The sequence below is a fragment of the Eptesicus fuscus genome, chromosome 14 (genome assembly GCF_027574615.1).
Source record: "Eptesicus fuscus isolate TK198812 chromosome 14, DD_ASM_mEF_20220401, whole genome shotgun sequence".
Classification (NCBI taxonomy): Eukaryota; Metazoa; Chordata; class Mammalia; order Chiroptera; family Vespertilionidae; genus Eptesicus; species Eptesicus fuscus.
The window spans coordinates 44,626,109-44,644,704 of record NC_072486.1 but is presented as its reverse complement, the minus strand read 5'-3'; the positions used below and the strand labels follow the sequence as shown (position 1 = coordinate 44,644,704).

At 37.4% G+C, this 18,596-nt stretch overlaps 1 protein-coding gene across 2 annotated transcripts in view; it reads right to left on the bottom strand.

Annotated features, from left to right (window-relative positions):
* Positions 1-18,596, bottom strand: part of CDK13 (cyclin dependent kinase 13) — a 117,171-nt gene that overhangs the window by 50,461 nt on the left and 48,114 nt on the right. For both annotated transcript variants that reach the window (XM_008150312.3, XM_008150316.3), the window contains exons 6-7: positions 3,327-3,516; positions 2,408-2,464 (exon numbers count right to left, since the gene is read on the bottom strand). In XM_008150312.3, coding sequence (XP_008148534.1) covers positions 2,408-2,464; positions 3,327-3,516 — 247 coding nt within the window. The remainder of the gene's footprint in view (positions 1-2,407; positions 2,465-3,326; positions 3,517-18,596) is intronic.

Below are 18,596 nucleotides of genomic sequence, written 5' to 3'. Positions count from 1 at the left end.
GAAAACTACAAGACTTTGAAAAAAAGAGGTAGAGGAAGACATAGACAAATGGAAGAATATACCGTGTTCATAGATTGGTAGAATCAACACCACTAAAATGTCCATACTACCCAAAGTAATCTATAGATTCAATGCAATCCCCATTAAAATACCAATGGCATATTTCACAGACCTAGAACAAATTCTCCAAAAATTCATCTGGAATAAAAAGACCCGGAATAGCTGCGGCAACCCTGAGAAAGAACAACAAAGTTGGAGGGATCACAATACCAGAATATCAAGCTATATTACAAAGCCACGGTTCTCAAAACTGCCTGGTATAGGCACAAAAACAGACATATAGACCAGTGGAACAGAACAGAGAACTCAGAAATTAACACAAGCCAGTATGCTCAATTAATATTTGACAGAGGAGGCAAGAGCATACAATGGAGTCAAGATAAGTCTTTTCAATAAATGGTGCTGGGAAAATTGGACAAGTAGATGCAAAAAAATGAAACTAGACCACCAACCTACACCATACACAAAAATAAACTAAAAATGGATAAAGGTCTTAAACGTAAGACGGGAAACCATAAAAATCTTAGAAGAAGTCATAGGCAGCAAAATAGCAGACATTTTTCATAGCAATATATTTAACAATACAGCTCGCTCCTAGGGCAATGGAAACTAAAGAGAAAATAAACAAATGGGAACTACATCAAAATAAAAAGCTTCTACAAAGCAAAAGAAACCATCAACAAAACAACAAGAAAGCCCACTCTATGGGAGAACATATTTGCCAATGTTATCTCTGGTAAGGGATTAATCTCCAAAATTTATAGAGAATTCATACTACTTTAAAAAAGGAAGATAAACAATCCAAACAAAAAATGGGCAAAGGACCTAAATAGACACTTTTTGAAACAGGACCACCAGAAAAAAGGCCGAGAGATATATGAAAACATGCTCAAAGTCACTAATCATCTGAGAGATGCAAATCAAAATGACAATGAGGTACCATCTCACACCTGTCAGAATGGCTACCATCAACAACTCAACAAACGACAAGTGCTGGAGAGAATGCGGAGAAAAAGGAACCCTCGTGCACTTTTGGTGGAACTGCAGACTGGTGCAGCCACTGTGGAAAACAGTATGGAGTTTCCTCAAAAAAATAAAAATGGAACTACCATTTGACCCAATAATCCCATTTCTAGGAATATATCCCAAGAAATCAGAAACAATCAGAAAGAACATATGCACCCCTATGTTCAGAGCAGCACAATTTACAATAGCTTAGCATTTGGAAACAGCCTAAGTGCCCATCAGCAGATGAGTGGATTAGAAAACTGTGGTACCTCTGTACAATGGAATACTACGCTGCTATAAAAAAGAAGGAACTCTTACCATTTGCAACAGCATGGAGGACCTGGAGAGCATCATGCTAAGTGAAATAAGCCAGTCGGAGAAAGACAAATATCATATGATCTCACTCATTTGTGGATTATAATGAACAACATAAACTGATGAACAAAAATAGAGCCAGAGGGAAAAAAATATTCTAGAATATAATAGAAGTAATCTGTTATTTGCAGATTTTTAATATTTCCTACAACTTTTGTGATATCATATTACGTTAGTACAGTTTTAGTAATATTATTATACTTAAAATACTTTTATTCTTGAAATATTAATGTCTATTGCATATATTATTATGTGTAAGATAATTTTTCTTGAATAATTGGTGTTTATTGCATGTAACATTATATTTAAAATTGTTTTTCTTGAGATATTATTTATTGCATGTAACATTATACTTAATATCGTTTTTCTTGAAATATTAAGGTTTATTGCATGTAACATTATTTTTAAATATATTTTATTCATTTTTTACAGAGAGAAGGGAGAGGGATAGAGAGTCAGAAACACAGGATGATGAGAGAAACATCGATCAGCTGCCTCCTGCACACCCCCCACTGGGCATGAGCCTGCAACCAAGGCACATGCCCCTGACCAGAATCGAACCCGGGACCCTTCAGTCCACAGGCGGAGGCTCTATCCACTGAATCAAACTGGCCAGGGCTTCATGTAACAGTTATTATATTTAAAATCATTTTTCTAGAAATAAAAAAAAAATGAAAAAAAAATTCCTAAGTTCACTTAAGTTACATTTACAATGGCACATTTTAAAAGAAATTATATTTACCTCTGTGTTAAAAACACAATTATTTTAAAATTGAGATAAATATGTAAAATTCTGTAATTAAAATAGTCAACACAATTATGGTATAAAGTTTTATTACCCCATTTATTAAACTACAAAAAGTAAATTTCCTTTTTCTTAAAAACAAACTATCAATAAGATATTCTTACATAGCTTCTAAAACTGGTCTCTAATGTCTATAATATTCATTTAAAGTTCTCTTACCTTTCTTCTGAGCTATACAATCGAGCGAGTCCAAAATCTGCAAGTTTTATCTGCCCTCTGGTGGAAGTAAAACAAAATGAATAAAAGATATTATTCTATTTTGAAGTGGTCATACAAAATCATGTTCTTAGAACTAATAAAAAATATATAAACTTTAACTTTGATCACACTGCAGTACTCAAGGTACTATAGGTATAGGAAAGTAGATAAACTCGGGATAAAATAAGGTAAAAAATTTTTCTTTGGAGAAGTTCAGATAATACCATAATACTAGTAACTATTTTTATTATTATTACTATTATTATAGTAGTACTAATATAACAGTATTTCAGCACTATTTAGTTGCTATTTAGAAAAGTACACTTCAAAGAAAATTACACAAAATGAGGCAATTTCTACTACTTAGTAATAAGACAAATTACTTGTTCAAGTCAATAATGTTCAAGATCTAAATCACATTGTTTTAAATTTAAATTGATTTTCCTGTTCTTAGAGGGGTGAGGTGCTTGGAACACTTTATACTAACTAAAATCAGGACCAGACATGCTTCACTTAAACTAACAAATAATACCAATTACAATAAACTTATCAGGAGTTCAGGTTATGCTGTCAGTAAAATATTCAATATAAGCTGTGTGTGTGTGTGTGTGTGTGTGTGTGTGTGTGTGTGTGTGTGTGTGTGTGTGTATGCACTTCAAAAAGTCCACTTTAAAACTTCCAGTCAAAAGGAGGCTATTAATAAAGTATTTGGAATAAAAAATTATACGCAAATTTTCAACTGTGTGTGTGTGGGTGGGGGAGGTTGGCACCATAGCCCTTCAGTTGTTCAAGGGTCAACTGTAATCTAAATTTAAAATCCTTTAAACAAAATCAAGGTATATATTACATAACACTCACTTTGAACATAGTTATGTCATACCTATTATTTAGAAGAATATTTGAACATTTAATATCCCTATGCAAAAAGTTCTTCTTATGACAATAATCCAGACCTTCCATGAGCTGTCTCATAAATGACTTTATGTGATTTTCATTAAAATGAACCAAGCCTGATTCCAGTAGTCCCATCAGATCATGGTCCATATATTCAAATACCAGATAAAATGCACCTAAGAACAAGAACAATTAAAACATTAAAGATTTTTATTCTTACAACTTTTCTATAGGTTCAAAAAAATTTTAAATTCTATAGTGAAAACTAATCCTTTCCTTGAAAAGAAGTGTTACTTTATCACTTTGATAATGTTCATCTTTCTCTCTGAATTTACTATCAATAAATACATCCCAAGGCCACATTTAACCCAGTTTTTGTCTCGTAAATAAAACTCTTACTATATATATATATAATCAACCCTGTTGATTTTCACATAGCACAGTTTCTGAGTATAATTAATGTAAAATAAATTAACTGTTTTACGTATCGAACAAATTGTCTCTCAGCAAAAAGGGAATAAAATCAGTACAGCTCATTAAAGACAATATGAAGGTGGCAAAAGAGTTGTTTTTAATTTTTAAAAAAATCTGAGCTCAATTGGACTTTAGATGACTCCCTTTAAGCCTTCTACATATAATTTCATTCTATCTATACAGCACCAGAACATTTGAAAGCATACAAATTACAACTTTATATTATAAAGCCAGCTTAATCCTACCAAAACATAACATAGCACATACACAACTGTACTTATGAGATTCAAAAATCCTAAGTGAAACTTGCATAAATTGAATCCAAAGCTGTATCAAAAAATATCCCAATTAAGTAGAGTTTAATTTAGCAATTCAAGAATGGAAAAGCAGATAAAATTTAATACATCTATTTGTCAAAGGAAAAAAATATCAATATGTCAAAAAAAGGCATCTGAAGAAAGTTCACAATCAGTTTCTAATTAAAAACAAACTTAATGACTGTCTAAAAATCCAAAAGAATAAAAAGAAAGTTACAGAAAACCATACAAAAAGCAAAGGACTTCATATATGCCAGCAACAATTCATTAGAAAACAAAATTTAAATGACTCCATAATAGAAAAAAATTATATTACAAATGACTAGGAATAAATTTTAATAAGAATTAAACAAAAACCAGAGTACCAGCCAAAATGTTTCTGATGATAAACATTTGCTCTACCATAAATTAATATGACCTACCATACTATTATAACAGACAGAACAGTGTAATATACTGAGTGGCCAGATTATTATGATTTCTGAATGCATAATAATCTGGCCACTCAGTGTGTATGTATGTATGTATGTATGTATGTATGTATGTATGTGTATGTATGAATTTGTGCATGGGTGAGGTCCAGCCCGGCCAGGGGGAGGGGACATGGGCAGTTGGTCGGCCTGCCTGCTGGCTGAACTCCTGGTCGAGGGGACAATTTTCATATTAGCCTTTTATTATATAGGATATACACTGAGTGACCAGATTATTATGCGTTCAGAGATCATAATCACCTGGCCACTCAGTGTATAATAAACACCAGAAAACAAACCCCAAATACACAGGGTGTTCCAAAAAAATGTATACACATAACTTTGAATAATTATAAAGGCGTTGTTTATTAAAATACATTTCATTTTCAAAACTGAGCTATTAGCTGTTAAAGTGTGTATACGTTTTTTGAGGATACCCTGTATATCTAATAATTACTAAAACATTTTAAGTCAGTGAACAAAAATAGAAAATCTAAGATAGAATCAAAAGGATATGCTAGAAACCAAAAACAGCATAACAGAAGTAAAGAATGCCTTGACAGGCTCATTAGTTTGAAGGATATGGCCTAGCAAAGAATAAGTGAGTTCGAAGATAGGTTAATAGAAATTTTCAAAACAAAAATGCAAAGGAAAAGACAGAATATCCCAAAACTGTGGACAATTACAAAAAGTGTTAACATATGTGTAATGGGAATACAAGAAACAACAGAAAAAGAGAGAATGGAAAACAAGAAATATGTAAAATAAAAATGACTGAAATTTTCCCAAATTAATAAAATACATGAAAACCACAGATCCAGGAAACTAGGGAGGGCATTAAGAGGAACAGCAAAACTGCTGAGAATCAAAGACAAAAAGAAAACCTTGACAGAAGCTAGAGGGAAAAAAACATCCTATATACTAAAGAGGTAATATGCAAATAGACCCTCATGCCCTCGCATCACAAGATGGCCGCCCCCATGTTGTCAAAAGATGGGCACCCCCATGTCATCACAACACGGCCGCCACAATATGGCCACCCTCGTGTCATCACAAGATGGCCACCCCACATCATCACAAGATAGCTGCCACAAGATGGCTGTCCCCACGTTGTCACAAGATGGCCAGCAGGGGAGGCAAGTTGGGGACCAGGCCTGCAGGGGAGGGCAGTTGGGGGTGATCAGGCCTTCAGGGAAGCAGTTAGGTGTCAATCAGGCCAGCATGGCAGCGGTTAAGGGGCTATCAGGCTGGCAGGCAGAGTGGTTAGGGTAATCAGGCAGCCAGGCAGGTGAGTGGTTAGGAGCCAGCAGTCCCGGATTGTGAGAGGGAACTAAACCAGCAGTTGGATATCCCTCAAGGGGTCCCAGATTGGAGAGGATGCAGGCTGGGCTAAGGGGAAACCACCTGCCCCAGTGCACGAATTTCGTGCACCAGGCCTATAGTCTTACCTATAATCGTATTCAAAGTTAAAAATTATAACTGATTTATCTTAAGAAACCCTGAATAAAAGAAGAGTGGAATGAAATATTTAAAGTGTTGAAAGAAAAATCCACCAACCTAATATTGCTTATTCCATATCCAGCAAAATTATTTTTCAAAAGTGACAGAGAAATAAGAACATTCTCAAAAAAAAGGAAGAAATTTGTCACCAGATCTGCTTTGCCAAAGGCCAAAAACATCTTCAGAAAGAAGGAAAATGATACAAGATAGGAACTCGGATCCACATAAAGAAAGGAAGACCATTAGAAAGTAATAAAGGTAAAATAAAATCTTTATTTTTATTAATTGATCTGTTTGTTCAAAATAACAGCAATAATGTTTCCTATGACTAGCTGTGAATGAATAATAATAATGTTATAACAAATGGGAGCGAGGAACTGGGAATACTCTGTTATGAGATACCTATACTACCTATAAAGTAGTATAATGTTATTTTTAAACTAGAGGCCCGGTGCACGAAATTCGTGCACGGAGGGGGGTAGTCCCTCAGCCCAGCCTGTACCCTCTCCAATCTGGGACCCCTTAAGGGATGTCCAATCTGGGACCCCTTAAGGGATGTCCCACTGGGATCGGGCCTAAACGGGCAGTCGGACATCCCTCTCACAATCCAGGACTGCTGGCTCCCAACTGCTTGCCTGCCTGCCTTCCTGATTGCCCCTAACCGCTTCTGCCTGCCAGCCTGATCACCCCCTAACCACTCTACTGCCAGCCTGTTTGCCCCCAACTTCCCTCCTCTGCTGGCCTGGTCACCCCTAACTGCCCTCTCCTGCAGGGTTGATCACCTCCAACTGCCCTCCCTTGCAGGCCTGGTCCTTCTCGACTGCCCTCCCTTGCAGGTCGGGTGCCTCCCAACTGCCCTCTCCTGCTGGCCATCTTGTGGTGGCCATCTTGTGTCCACATGGGGGCAGGATCTTTGACCACATGGGGGCAGCTATATTGTGTGTTGCAGTGATGATCAATCTGCATAGTACTCTTTTATTAGATAGGATAGAGGCCTGGTACAGGGGTGGGGGCCAGCTGGTTTGCCTTGAAAGGTGTCCCTGATCAGGGTGGGGTTCCCTTGGGGGAAAGCATTACACTGGTATATAAATATTACGTGTATATGGTACTTCATCCAACAATAACAAAATACGTATTCTTCTCATATTCACATGAACCATTCACCAATACAGAGCATACTCAGGACCATAAAACACACGTAAACCAATTTAAAAGAAATCATACAAAGTATGCCAATGAAATAAAACTAAAAATCAGTAACAGGAAGATAGCTGAAAAACCAAAAAAACTCAGTTAAAAAAAATAAAAACTTTTAAATAACACCTGGGTTAAAGATGAAGTCTAAAAAGAAGCTTTAAAATATTTTGAAGTAAATTAAAATAAAAACAACTAAAATATGTGGGATACAGCAAAGGTAGTACTCCTTAGAGAGAAATTATGGCACTAAATAAATGTATTAGAAACGAAGATCTAGAATCAACAACCTAACTATCCACTTTAGAAATCTAGAGAAAGAGCAAATTAAATTTATAAGTAAGCAGAAAAGTAGAAATACAGTTAAACCTTGGTTCTCGAACATCTCCCCACCTTGAACAATTCGGTTCTCAACCAAGTTGTTCACAGAAAAAAATGTCATTAGACATGTACTGTATATAAGAAATGTTAAAATGGAATCATTTGTGTGTCTAGAATAGATTAATTCATTTATTTATTTTAAATCTTTATTGTTGGAGAGTATTACAGATGTCCCCCACTCCCACCCCCAGTGCCCACCGCCATCTTATTCCAGCCCCATCCCAGGCCAATTTACATTTCAAATAGGAAAAATTGATTTACCTTTCGAACAAATCACTTCTCAAACAGCCTTCAGAATGAAAGAAGTTCGAGAACCGAGGTTTTGCAGTAATAAATATCAGAACTTTAAATCAATGATATTGAAAACAGGAACTCAACAGAGGGGTGGGGGGAAATCAACAAAACTAAAAGCTGATTCTTTGCAAAGATCAATAAAACTGGTAAACTTTTAGCCAGGTTAAGGCGCTAATTACTAATATGAGAAATGAAATCACTAATATCAGGTCATCACTATTGCTCCGAGGAACATTAAAAGGATGATAAAGGAATATGCGAACAACTAGACGTACATAAATTTGACGAAATAGATCAATACGTTGAAAGACATCATCTACCAAAACTAAAAGGAGAAATAGATAATCTCAATAGGCCTATAACTCTTGCAGAAAATTTATCAATACTTAATAACTCTCCAAAACAGGAAGCACCAGGCTCAGATGGATTTACTGATGAAATTTAAGGATGAAATTATACCAATTCTTTACAATCTCTTCCATTGCCGGGGAAACCCAAGCCTCCCTCCTGTTCTCTGTGGCCGTAGCCATCTTGGTTGGGTTTATTTGCATATTTGTTCCTGATTGGCTGGTGGGCATGGCTTGTGGGCGTGGCCTGTGGGTGTAGCTGAGTGATGGTTAATTTGCATATTACTCTTTTATTAGATAGGATGATTCCCTGCTCAATACAGAAGCACACCTGAGAGACCCAGCATTGAAGCAGCTAAAGTTGAACAACCGTGAATAAACCAAGGGGGCAGACACTCAAAGCAGGAGCGAAAACCACAGGCATGGAAACATGGAACAGACCGATGAATCTCAGAGGGGAGGGGAGGAGGGCGGGAAGAGATTAACTAAAGATCTTACATGCATACTAGAGGCCCAGTGCACGAGTGGGGTCCCTCGGTCTGGCCTGCAGGGATCGGGCTGAAACCAGCTCTCTGACATCCCCCGAGCGGTCCCAGATTGCAAGGGTGCAGGCCAGGCCAAGGGACCCAACCAGGCCTCTAGAACATCAATAATTACCCTAAATGTAAATGAAATTAATTCACCAATAAAGAAGCACAGAGTAGCAGAGTGTATCAAAAACAAAACTGACTTCAAAAGAAATATCTAAGCTGCAAAGACAAAGGTAGATTCAAAGTGAAAGGGTGGAAAATGATTCTCTAAACAAAAAGCTCAATGACACATTAGAATTGACATAATTGACATTTACAGAACCTTTCATCAGATTATACATTCTTCTCTGTTGTACATGGAACATTCGCAAGTATAGGCCATATGTTAGGTTATAAAACTAGCCTCAATAAATTTAAGACTGAAATTACACCAAGCATATTCTCTGATCACAATGCTTTGAAAATTAGAAATAAACTGCAAAAAGGAAGTAAAGAAATCCACAAACATGTCGAGATTAAACAACATACTACTAAACTTCTGGGTCACAGAAGAAATAAAGTGTCAAAAGACATACAGTGGTCCTAGCTGGTTTGGCTCAATGGGGAGAGCATCAGCCTGCAGACTGAAGTGTCCCAGGTTCAATTCTGGCCGGGGGCACATGCCTGGGTTGCGGGCTTGATCACCAATAGGAGGCATGCAGGAGGCAGCCAATCGATGAATCTCTCTCATCATCCATGTTTCTATATCTCTCTCCCTCTTCCTTCCTTTCTAAAATCAGTAAAATATATTTTTAAAAAAGACCTACAGTGACAAATGAGAATGACAATACAACATATAAAGACTTATGGAATGCAGCGAAAGCAGTAATAATAGGGAAATTTATATCATTGCAAGGCTATCTCAAGAAATAAGAAAAATCTCAATTAACCAATCTAACATTACATCTTAAAGAACTAGAAAAACAAAAGCAACCCAAAGACAACGGAAGGAAGGAAATAATGCCACCAAATTCAATAATTTAGAAGAAATGTGCAAGTTCCTAGAAATGTATAACCTTCCTAAACTAAATCATGAAGAACTGGAAAATCTAAATAGACCAATCAGCAGTGAAGAAATTGAAACAACTATAAAAAAAAGTTCCAAAAAATAAAAGTCCAGGACCAGATGGCTTCACCAGCAAATTCTACCAAATGTTCAAAGAAAATTTAAAACCTATCTTTCTCAAACTCTTCCAAAAAATTGAAGAGGCAATACTTCCTAACACATTTTACTAGGCCAACATACCCTCACACCAAAACCTGGCAGGGATAACACAAAAAAGGAAAACTACCTACAGATGTAAAAACCCTAAACAAAATACTAGCAAATCAAATACAACAAAAAATTAATACATTATGATCAAATGGGGTTCATTCTAGGAGCACAAGGATGGTTCAGCATACACAAATCAATCAATGTAATACACAACATCAACAAAAGCACAAATAAAACTCATATGATCTTGCTCTGGCTGGTGTGGCTCAGTGGTTAACGCACCGACCCATGTACCAAAGGGTCGCCCATTTGATTCGCAGTCAAGGGCACATACCTGGGTCGCAGTTTCAATCCCCGGCCATGGTCAGGGCGCATGCAGAGGCAAACTATCGATGTGTCTCTCTCACGTTGATGTTTCTCTCTCTCTCTCTCTCCCTCTCCACCCCCTTCACATCCTTCCCTTCTACTCTCTCTAAAAATCAATGGAGCCCTAGTCGGTTTGACTCAGTGGATAGAGCATTGGCTGCAGACTGAAGGGTCCCAGGTTTGATTCCAATCAAGGGCACATGCCCAAATTGCAAGCTTGATCCCCAGTAGGGGACATGCAGGAGGCAGCCAATCAATGATTTCTTCTCAGCACTGACTGCCCGCAGGGGAGAGCAGTTGGGGGGACCAGGCCTGCAGGGGAGGGCAGTTAGGGGTGACCAGGCCTGCAGGGGAGGGCAGTTAGGGGCAAACAGGCTGGCAGGGGAGCAGTTAGGTATCAATCAGGCTGGCAGGGGAGTGGTTAGGGGTGATCAGGCTGGCAGGCAAAAGCAGTTAGGGGCAATCAGGAAGGCAGGCAGGCAGGCGAGCAGTTGGGAGCCAGCAGTCCTGGATTGTGAGAGGGATGTTCGACTACCCGTTTAGGCCTGATCCTACCAAGATCGGGCCTAAACGGGCAGTCAGACATTCCTCGAGGGGTCCCAGATTGGAGAGGGTGCAGGCTGGGCTGAGGGACCACCCCCCCCCATGCACGATTTGGTGCACCGGGCCTCTAGTATATATAAAAGCCTAAGCGACCAAATGACTGGTCGCTAGATGCACACTGACCACCAGGGGGCAGACGCTCAACACAGGAGCTGTCCTATGCTGGTCAGTGTGCTCCCAACAGCGGGAGCGCCACTCAGCTGACCACTGGGCACCAGACACCAGGCTCCTGGCTGGCGAGTGCAGATGCAGTGGTGCAAGCCTCTCCCGCTTTGGCGGCGGTAGGTGCCTGGCCCAGGCTCCGGCCCCTCCCCGGCCACCTGCTGCTTCTGGCACTACTACATCCCTCGGGGGATGTCGGACTGTAAGTTTCGGCCCGATCCCCGCAGGCCAGGCTGAGAGACCGGTGCACGAATCCATGTGCTGGGCCTCTAGTATTTAATATAAAAAAAATAATAATAAAGATCTGAATAGCCAACACAATATTGAATGTAGTATTAAAGGAGAATGAAGTTAGAGGGCTGTAACTATTTGACTCCAAGACTCACTATAAAGCTACAATAATCAATACTAGTATTGTAGTATTAGCAAAAGAACAGATAAGTTGGTCAATGAAACAAAACAGAAAGTTCACAAAACAGACCTTTACAAAGAGTCAACAGATCTTAGATAACAGAGCAAAATTACTTCACTAGCAAAAAGGTGGTCTTTTCAACAAATGCTGCTGGAACAAGTAAACACAGATCTAAAAACAAAAACAAACAACCCCCCCCACCCCCCCCCGCTGCCCACACACACAAAAACAAAGATTCTAGATACAGACCTTACATAGACCTAAGGGTAAAATACAAAACTGTAAAACTCCTAGAAGGGAACATAGGAGAAAATTTAGGTGAACATAGATTTGGTGATGACTTGGTAGATATACCACCAAAATCACAACCTGTAAAGAAGAAATGGTCTTTTTGTGTAAGAAGAAGTTGGACTTCATTAAAATGTAAAACGTCAGCTCTGAGAGAGACACTGTTAGGAGGATGAAATGATAAACCACAGACTGGGAGAAAATCTTTATAAAACATATATCTTTAAAAAAAAAGTATCCAACATATGCAAAGAAGTCTTAAAAATCAACAATAAGTAAACAAACAGCCCAATTAAAAAGTGGGCAAAATATATGAAGAGACACATCCCCAAAGAAAATGGACACATCCCACATAAGCATATGAAAGTATTCTCAAAATATTTCATTAGAGAATGGCAAATTAAAACAATAATGGGAAATCATATATACATCAGAATGGCAAAAATCTGAAACACTGATAATACCAAGTGCTGATAAGGATTTGGACCACCATTCATTGCTTGTGGGAATACAAAATGATACAGCCACTGAAAACAGTGTAAAAGTTTCTTACAAAATACAACATATTCTTACCATATGATCCAGCAATCACACTCCTTGGTATTTATCAAAAATAGCTGAAAACTTATGGTATGCCCAGAAACCTGCACATGAATGTTTATTAACACCTTTACTCACAATCATCAAAATTTGAAAGCAGCCAAAATGAAGAGAAAAATAAACTGTGGTACACTGAGACAATGGAACATTAATCAGCACTAAAAAGAACTGATGTATGAAAATCCATGGAGCAAACTTACATGCATATTAATAAGTGAAAGAAGTCAACCTGAAAAGGTTACATACTGAACATTTCCAACTATATGACATTCTGGAAAAGGCAAAACTATGGAGACAGTAAAAAATTCAGTGGTTGCCAGGGTTTCAAGAGGTGAGAGTGAATAGATGGAAGAAAAGATGTTTAAGACGGTCAGAATATTATGTGTGTATGTGTCTGTCTGTCTGTCTGTCAGTCAGTCAGATTCTCTGTGTCTGTGGGACTTCCTATGCCTCTGTCTTTGTCTCTATTTCTATGTCCCGGGGCCTGTGGAACTCTCTCAGACTCCACTGAACTCTGTGCCTGTGTTGGACTCTGTGCCTCTGCTTGGCTTACCCGAGTGGAAGGGAGGGGGAAGGAGGGAGGGAGAGGAGAGAGAGAGAGAGAGAGAGAGAGGGAGAGAGAGAGAGAGAGAGAGAGAGAGAGAGAGAGAGAGAGAGAGAGAGAGAGAGAGAGAGAGAGAAAGAGACAAAGAGACAGAGAGACAGAGAGATGTGAGAGAGACATATCGTCTGGCTGCCTCCAACATGTGGGGAATCGAGCCTGCAACCAACATACATGAGTGCCCTTGACCCCAATTGAACCCAGGACCCTTCAGTCCGAGGGCCAACGCTCTATCCACTGAACCAAACAGGCCAGGGCTCAATTTCCATTCTTGAGCATAGAAGGTCTAGAATACAACAGGCTGATAACACTGTGTTGGGCAGAAAGTCGCAACAGAAAATGGGAAATTTTTTCTTATTCACATAGATTAGCATTATTTCAACGATTATGGTAAGCTAATTATACTTTTTACAGAGGAATTTTACTTTCAAAAGGAAAAATTACAGTATAGTTATAAGCCGTTAAAATACACACGATTTTAAATTCAGTAAAAGCTAGTCACATTAAACTCTGTCCTCATAAGCAAAGCAATAAAATGCAATGAGAACACCCCAGAGGAAATAAATTATTGTGCTACTTGCATTTCTGATCCCCTTCGTTGAGTAGTACACGATACAGTCATTATTGTTCACTGTAATTAGGTTGAATCCTTCAATATCTGCCCACCAAAAGATCTGAACAACCCTTGACAAGAAGTCAAGCCAAACATTTGAGGATTGGGAATCAACTTGACCTGACTTCTACTTGGTCAACTTCCAATCATCAACTCGAGAATAACATGGTGCTACTGGGACATTCTAAGACAGGCTATTTTAAGATGGGCCTCCCTAATCTATACCTTATCCAAGTTTTAGTTAAACTTGGATGTTCTACAACCCAATGCACACTGGCTTGACCAAAAAAGAAAATTTATCAATCTTCTAAAAATTTTCCTTGGTTTGGAGTAAGGAGTAAAATAGAGCTTTCAACAATTTTATGACAAGAGTCCCTCTCTCCATTTCTCAGTGCTGGCTGTATCCTCAGAACCCATACTGCCTCAGGTGGTTGCTGCAGCAACAGACCCTTCTTGTTCTTAGGCTCACATCTCACAGTTACAACATAATTCTATATGTGAAATCTTAGGAAAAGTCTCAAACTCTGGACAGGAGAACTGAAAGGATCTGAGTGACATGTCCCTAGGGAACTGGAAGTGGAGCCAGCTCCACAGCTACATAGACTTAGATTAGATAAAAAGGTGGATCCTCAACAAAAGGCCAATGTATTCTATGACTATATTGTCCGTTCAGAAGCCATTAGCCACAAGTACCTACGGAGCACCTGAAACATGGCTAGACTCACTAAGATGAGACGTACTGTGGATTTTGAAGACTCAGTACAAAAAAATTTAAAATAACCCCCAAATTTTAATATTTATTACATGTTAAAACAATATTTTGGGTAAAATAAATTACATTAAAAATATATGGCAAAGGGAGCGTGGGATACATAAAGTAAACAATTTCACTGGCACACCAATTTAAATTAAACTAAATTGTCTACCTATTACTAATTCCAAAATCATGACCAATTAGGAAAAGGTGAAATCATAGCTAGCACAATTTACAAAAATGTTTTAAAATTCTTATAAAAAATTATTCCTAATTAAAAAGACATTTCAAGAAAAGGATGTGAAAGACCAATCTACTTTCAATTATCCCTTCTATAAATGATATATATTAACCTAGAGACTATTTGTTCAAAAATAATAAATCAGTAATGGCTGAAAGCAGACATAAGGAATAGGAATAGAAATAGTGAATGTGAACCAAAAAGCTACAAGTTTCCCTTGCAAATCCTAATTTATTTTTTAGAATATATATTTATAAGAACTCTTTATATTATATCAATTATTTTAGGATTTTACTTTTGTGAGACTTTATACAACAAAACAGTCAACAGAAATATATTTTTATTATTTACAAAAATGAGTAAGAGTAGCCTAACACAGTAATACAAATAGAAAAGGTAGCACTGCAGATAGATAACTAAATAATTGTATCATAATGCTTTAACTGATAGGCTTTAAAATGCAGTGGTATCCTGAAAGATGAAACCTGACTCGGGAATCATAAAGAGAAATTTAAGCTGAGATTTACAGCAGGGCTTGGAGCAAGCAACTGATGGGGACAGGGGCATGCTCAGTTTGAGATACCTTTGTAAAATGTGAACATGGAGGGATCTACTGACTAGAGCTTTTTCAGAAAAGCCAAAACATTCAAGAAGCAAATCAATATTATAAATATTGCCCATGAAAAGAAAGAAAAAACTGAGAAATTACTACTGGTTTGGCAAGAGATCATTAGTGACCTTATTTTTATAAAATGGTAGGAAAATTCAGACCGATTAATGAATGAAAAAGTGAGAAGTACAGACAGCAAATACTAATTACTCTTTCAAAAAGTTTGGCAACAAAGAGTAATGGAGCCATTGGCTGACTCAAATCAGAGCAAGATTTGTCTGTTTAAGACAGATATTTGAGTAGGTTTAGTGCTGCAAGTAAGAAGCCAATGAAGAGGGAAAAGTTTGAAAAGAAGAGATGACACACATCAGTTCCTAAGAACCTGAAAGCATCAGCTCTGAGCAGGAAGGAGAAATACTGCCTACTCTAAAATAAAGGAGTGAAATGTGTGAAGAGTGAAGGAAAGGCATGGAAAGTTAGAAGTTGAGAGAGTGAACTCTCATCGGTAAGTATAAGCTTCTTTGTAGAATGAAGCAATTTCTTCTCTTAAGAAGACAGGAATGTTTGCTTTGTAGAAGGGAAGAAGCAGCTGACTAAGGACTGTCCAGCAGTCCTGAAGTTCCAGCTCTATAGGCCAGAAATCTGAGCAGAATATAATCTACATGGTTATATGATTTCCCCCCAATAAGTTTAATATTTTAAAAAAAGTGATCAATCCAAGATTGAAGGTTAGGGCAGGTTTATAACAGAAGGACAAATCAAGAGGTATGAATTTCTTTGTGAAGAGTCTTAGAAAATCATTAATTACAACTCCAAATATCTTTATAAATTCAAAAGTGTAAGGTATATTAGAATTCTGTTTCTTAAATTCAACATCAGAAATAATCAAGAAAGAAGTTAACAGATATGATTTAATAGTTCTAACTGTAAAACTAAGGCTACAAAAAAATACACTGTTCTTTATTTGAGAAAACAAATTAAAAAATCAAGTACTAAATATTTGTAATATGTAAATTTTCAAGACATTTGTATGAAACTCAAAAACATTTCTGCCTGAAATCTACAAAGAAAAAAAAAAAGCAAAACATTTCTTCCTGTGGCCATCTTTGCCTTTAATCCATAATTGCTAGAAAACATTTCTAGCTTTAACAGGAGGAAGTGAATTAACCTAACATTAGGAGTCCCAACCCATATATTATCACTGAGGATGGATGGGGACACTCCTCCACTCTCCTTTGAACTTGTGTTCTTTTCCTGGTTCCTTTAACCCCACCCCAGCCCCAATCCTTAGCTCTTAGGATAGAATATCCAAGAGAGCCAGTCATACTCACTATACTGGTAATGTAGGCCATAGGGTAGAGACCTTGTCTATCTAATTTATTGCCTGTTCCCAGCAACTAGAACAATGCATGGCATTTAATAGGTATTCAACAAATATTAATTTCTTCTAAAAGTATTCATGGATCTTTTTCAACATTTTTATTTACCTCAAAGTCACATTCGTAAATCTGTATTACCACAGGTCATAGAGACAGAAAAAAATGTCTGGGAGGTAGGGGTTGGGGGGTGTGAGTGTTGTCAGAGAAGGAAGGAACTTGCACTCTTTTGTCTCATTGGTATTATCGGTAGAAAAACCTAAAAAGGAGTGCATGCACATTACACATATTATAAGAAGTTGTGGCTGAGAGTGGCAGTAGCAATAAAGAGAGAAATTTATCAATTCCTGAAATGGCAGAAGGGAAAGGTTTGATGATCAGACCAGCCTGGAAACAAATTATCTCAAATTCAGAGGTGTTGACACCAGAGAGAGGTTCAAAGAAAACCCTAGCTCTCCAAGCTTCAAACTAAAAACTTGAGAGCTTCTGGCTCTTCACACCTCAGGGTCTCCATTCCTAACTTATTCAGGCCTCCAGTGATAGTAAACTGAGTAAATAAATGTGCTCCCACTACATGAAAGGTGATAGGAGTAAAAAGAGTAGAACTCTATTCATGCTACCAAAACTGGGAGTGCGAGGGAATAGGTATGTATTGGCCTCAAATTTGAATTTCCAATGCCTTTTCCCACAAATATACTGTGGTACATGGAAATTAGATTTTCCACATACTATTAAAATAAACTGAAATGACTATGCTTAAAAAAGAATATTTCTAGTCACTATTTTTCATATATCAGGTATTGTGTATCAAAGAATGGTTCTGACTTTTCCTGTACCTCATTTCCTTCTCTGCTCCTCACAGATTTTTTAATGAGAATACGTAAGGAGCTTAGGACAGAGCCTGGCTCCTTTTTTAAAATGACATAAAATACTCATTTTTTAGATTTGTTCAAAGTTTCTCTAATTTTCAAAAAGTATATTTGCTCCTACTTTTTTATTACTGTTTTCATAAATTTTTTGGTCTATCTCAAAGACAATTGTATAGAGTTAAAATAGTAAAAATTATTATTTCTAAAGACTAGTACATGAACTGACCTTTGTGAATTTTGGATTAATTTAATTTATAAATTCAATATATTTAAAACAACCTTATCTTTCAAAGTTACCTGGCTTTCTAAAAAGTTTACCTATAACTTGCTTTACCCATCACAATATCGTCACCATCTGAAAAGGCTATTTGTTATTTTACTCAACTTCTCTTTAGATTAATCATGAGTGCTCCATTAAATTGTCACCTTTTAATGTAACATGCTATAAGAGTTGGATATGCAATGAGAGGTATGTGCAACCTCAATGACATTTTGGGACAAGACAAATGTAATCAGTTAATTTTTAACAGTAGTGAAACGCGGAGTTAAAATGAAACGCGTTGTTTTCCTCTGGGCAGTATGCAAAGGTGTTCAAGAATGAAGCCACAGACAAAAGGTGGTATAGGAAAAGGTGGAAATTTATTGGGAAGCAAGCACAGACTCCCACATGGGGAGGGGGAAAGAGACCCACTAAGTCCCAAAAATCTTCCATATATTCTAATGAATACATACAATTAGATTAAATGTAAGTGAAAATGTCTGTACTATCCTCACAAATCAATACCATGAGTACAAGATAACAAGCCACTGATGGCTTAAGTCAGTGGTCGGCAAACTCATCAGTCAACAGAGCCAAATATCAACAGTACAATGATTGAAATTTCTTTTGAGAGCCAAATTTTTTAAACTTAAACTTCTTCTAACGCCACTTCTTCAAAATAGACTCGCCCAGGCCGTGGTATTTTGTGGAAGAGCCACACTCAAGGGGCCAAAGAGCCG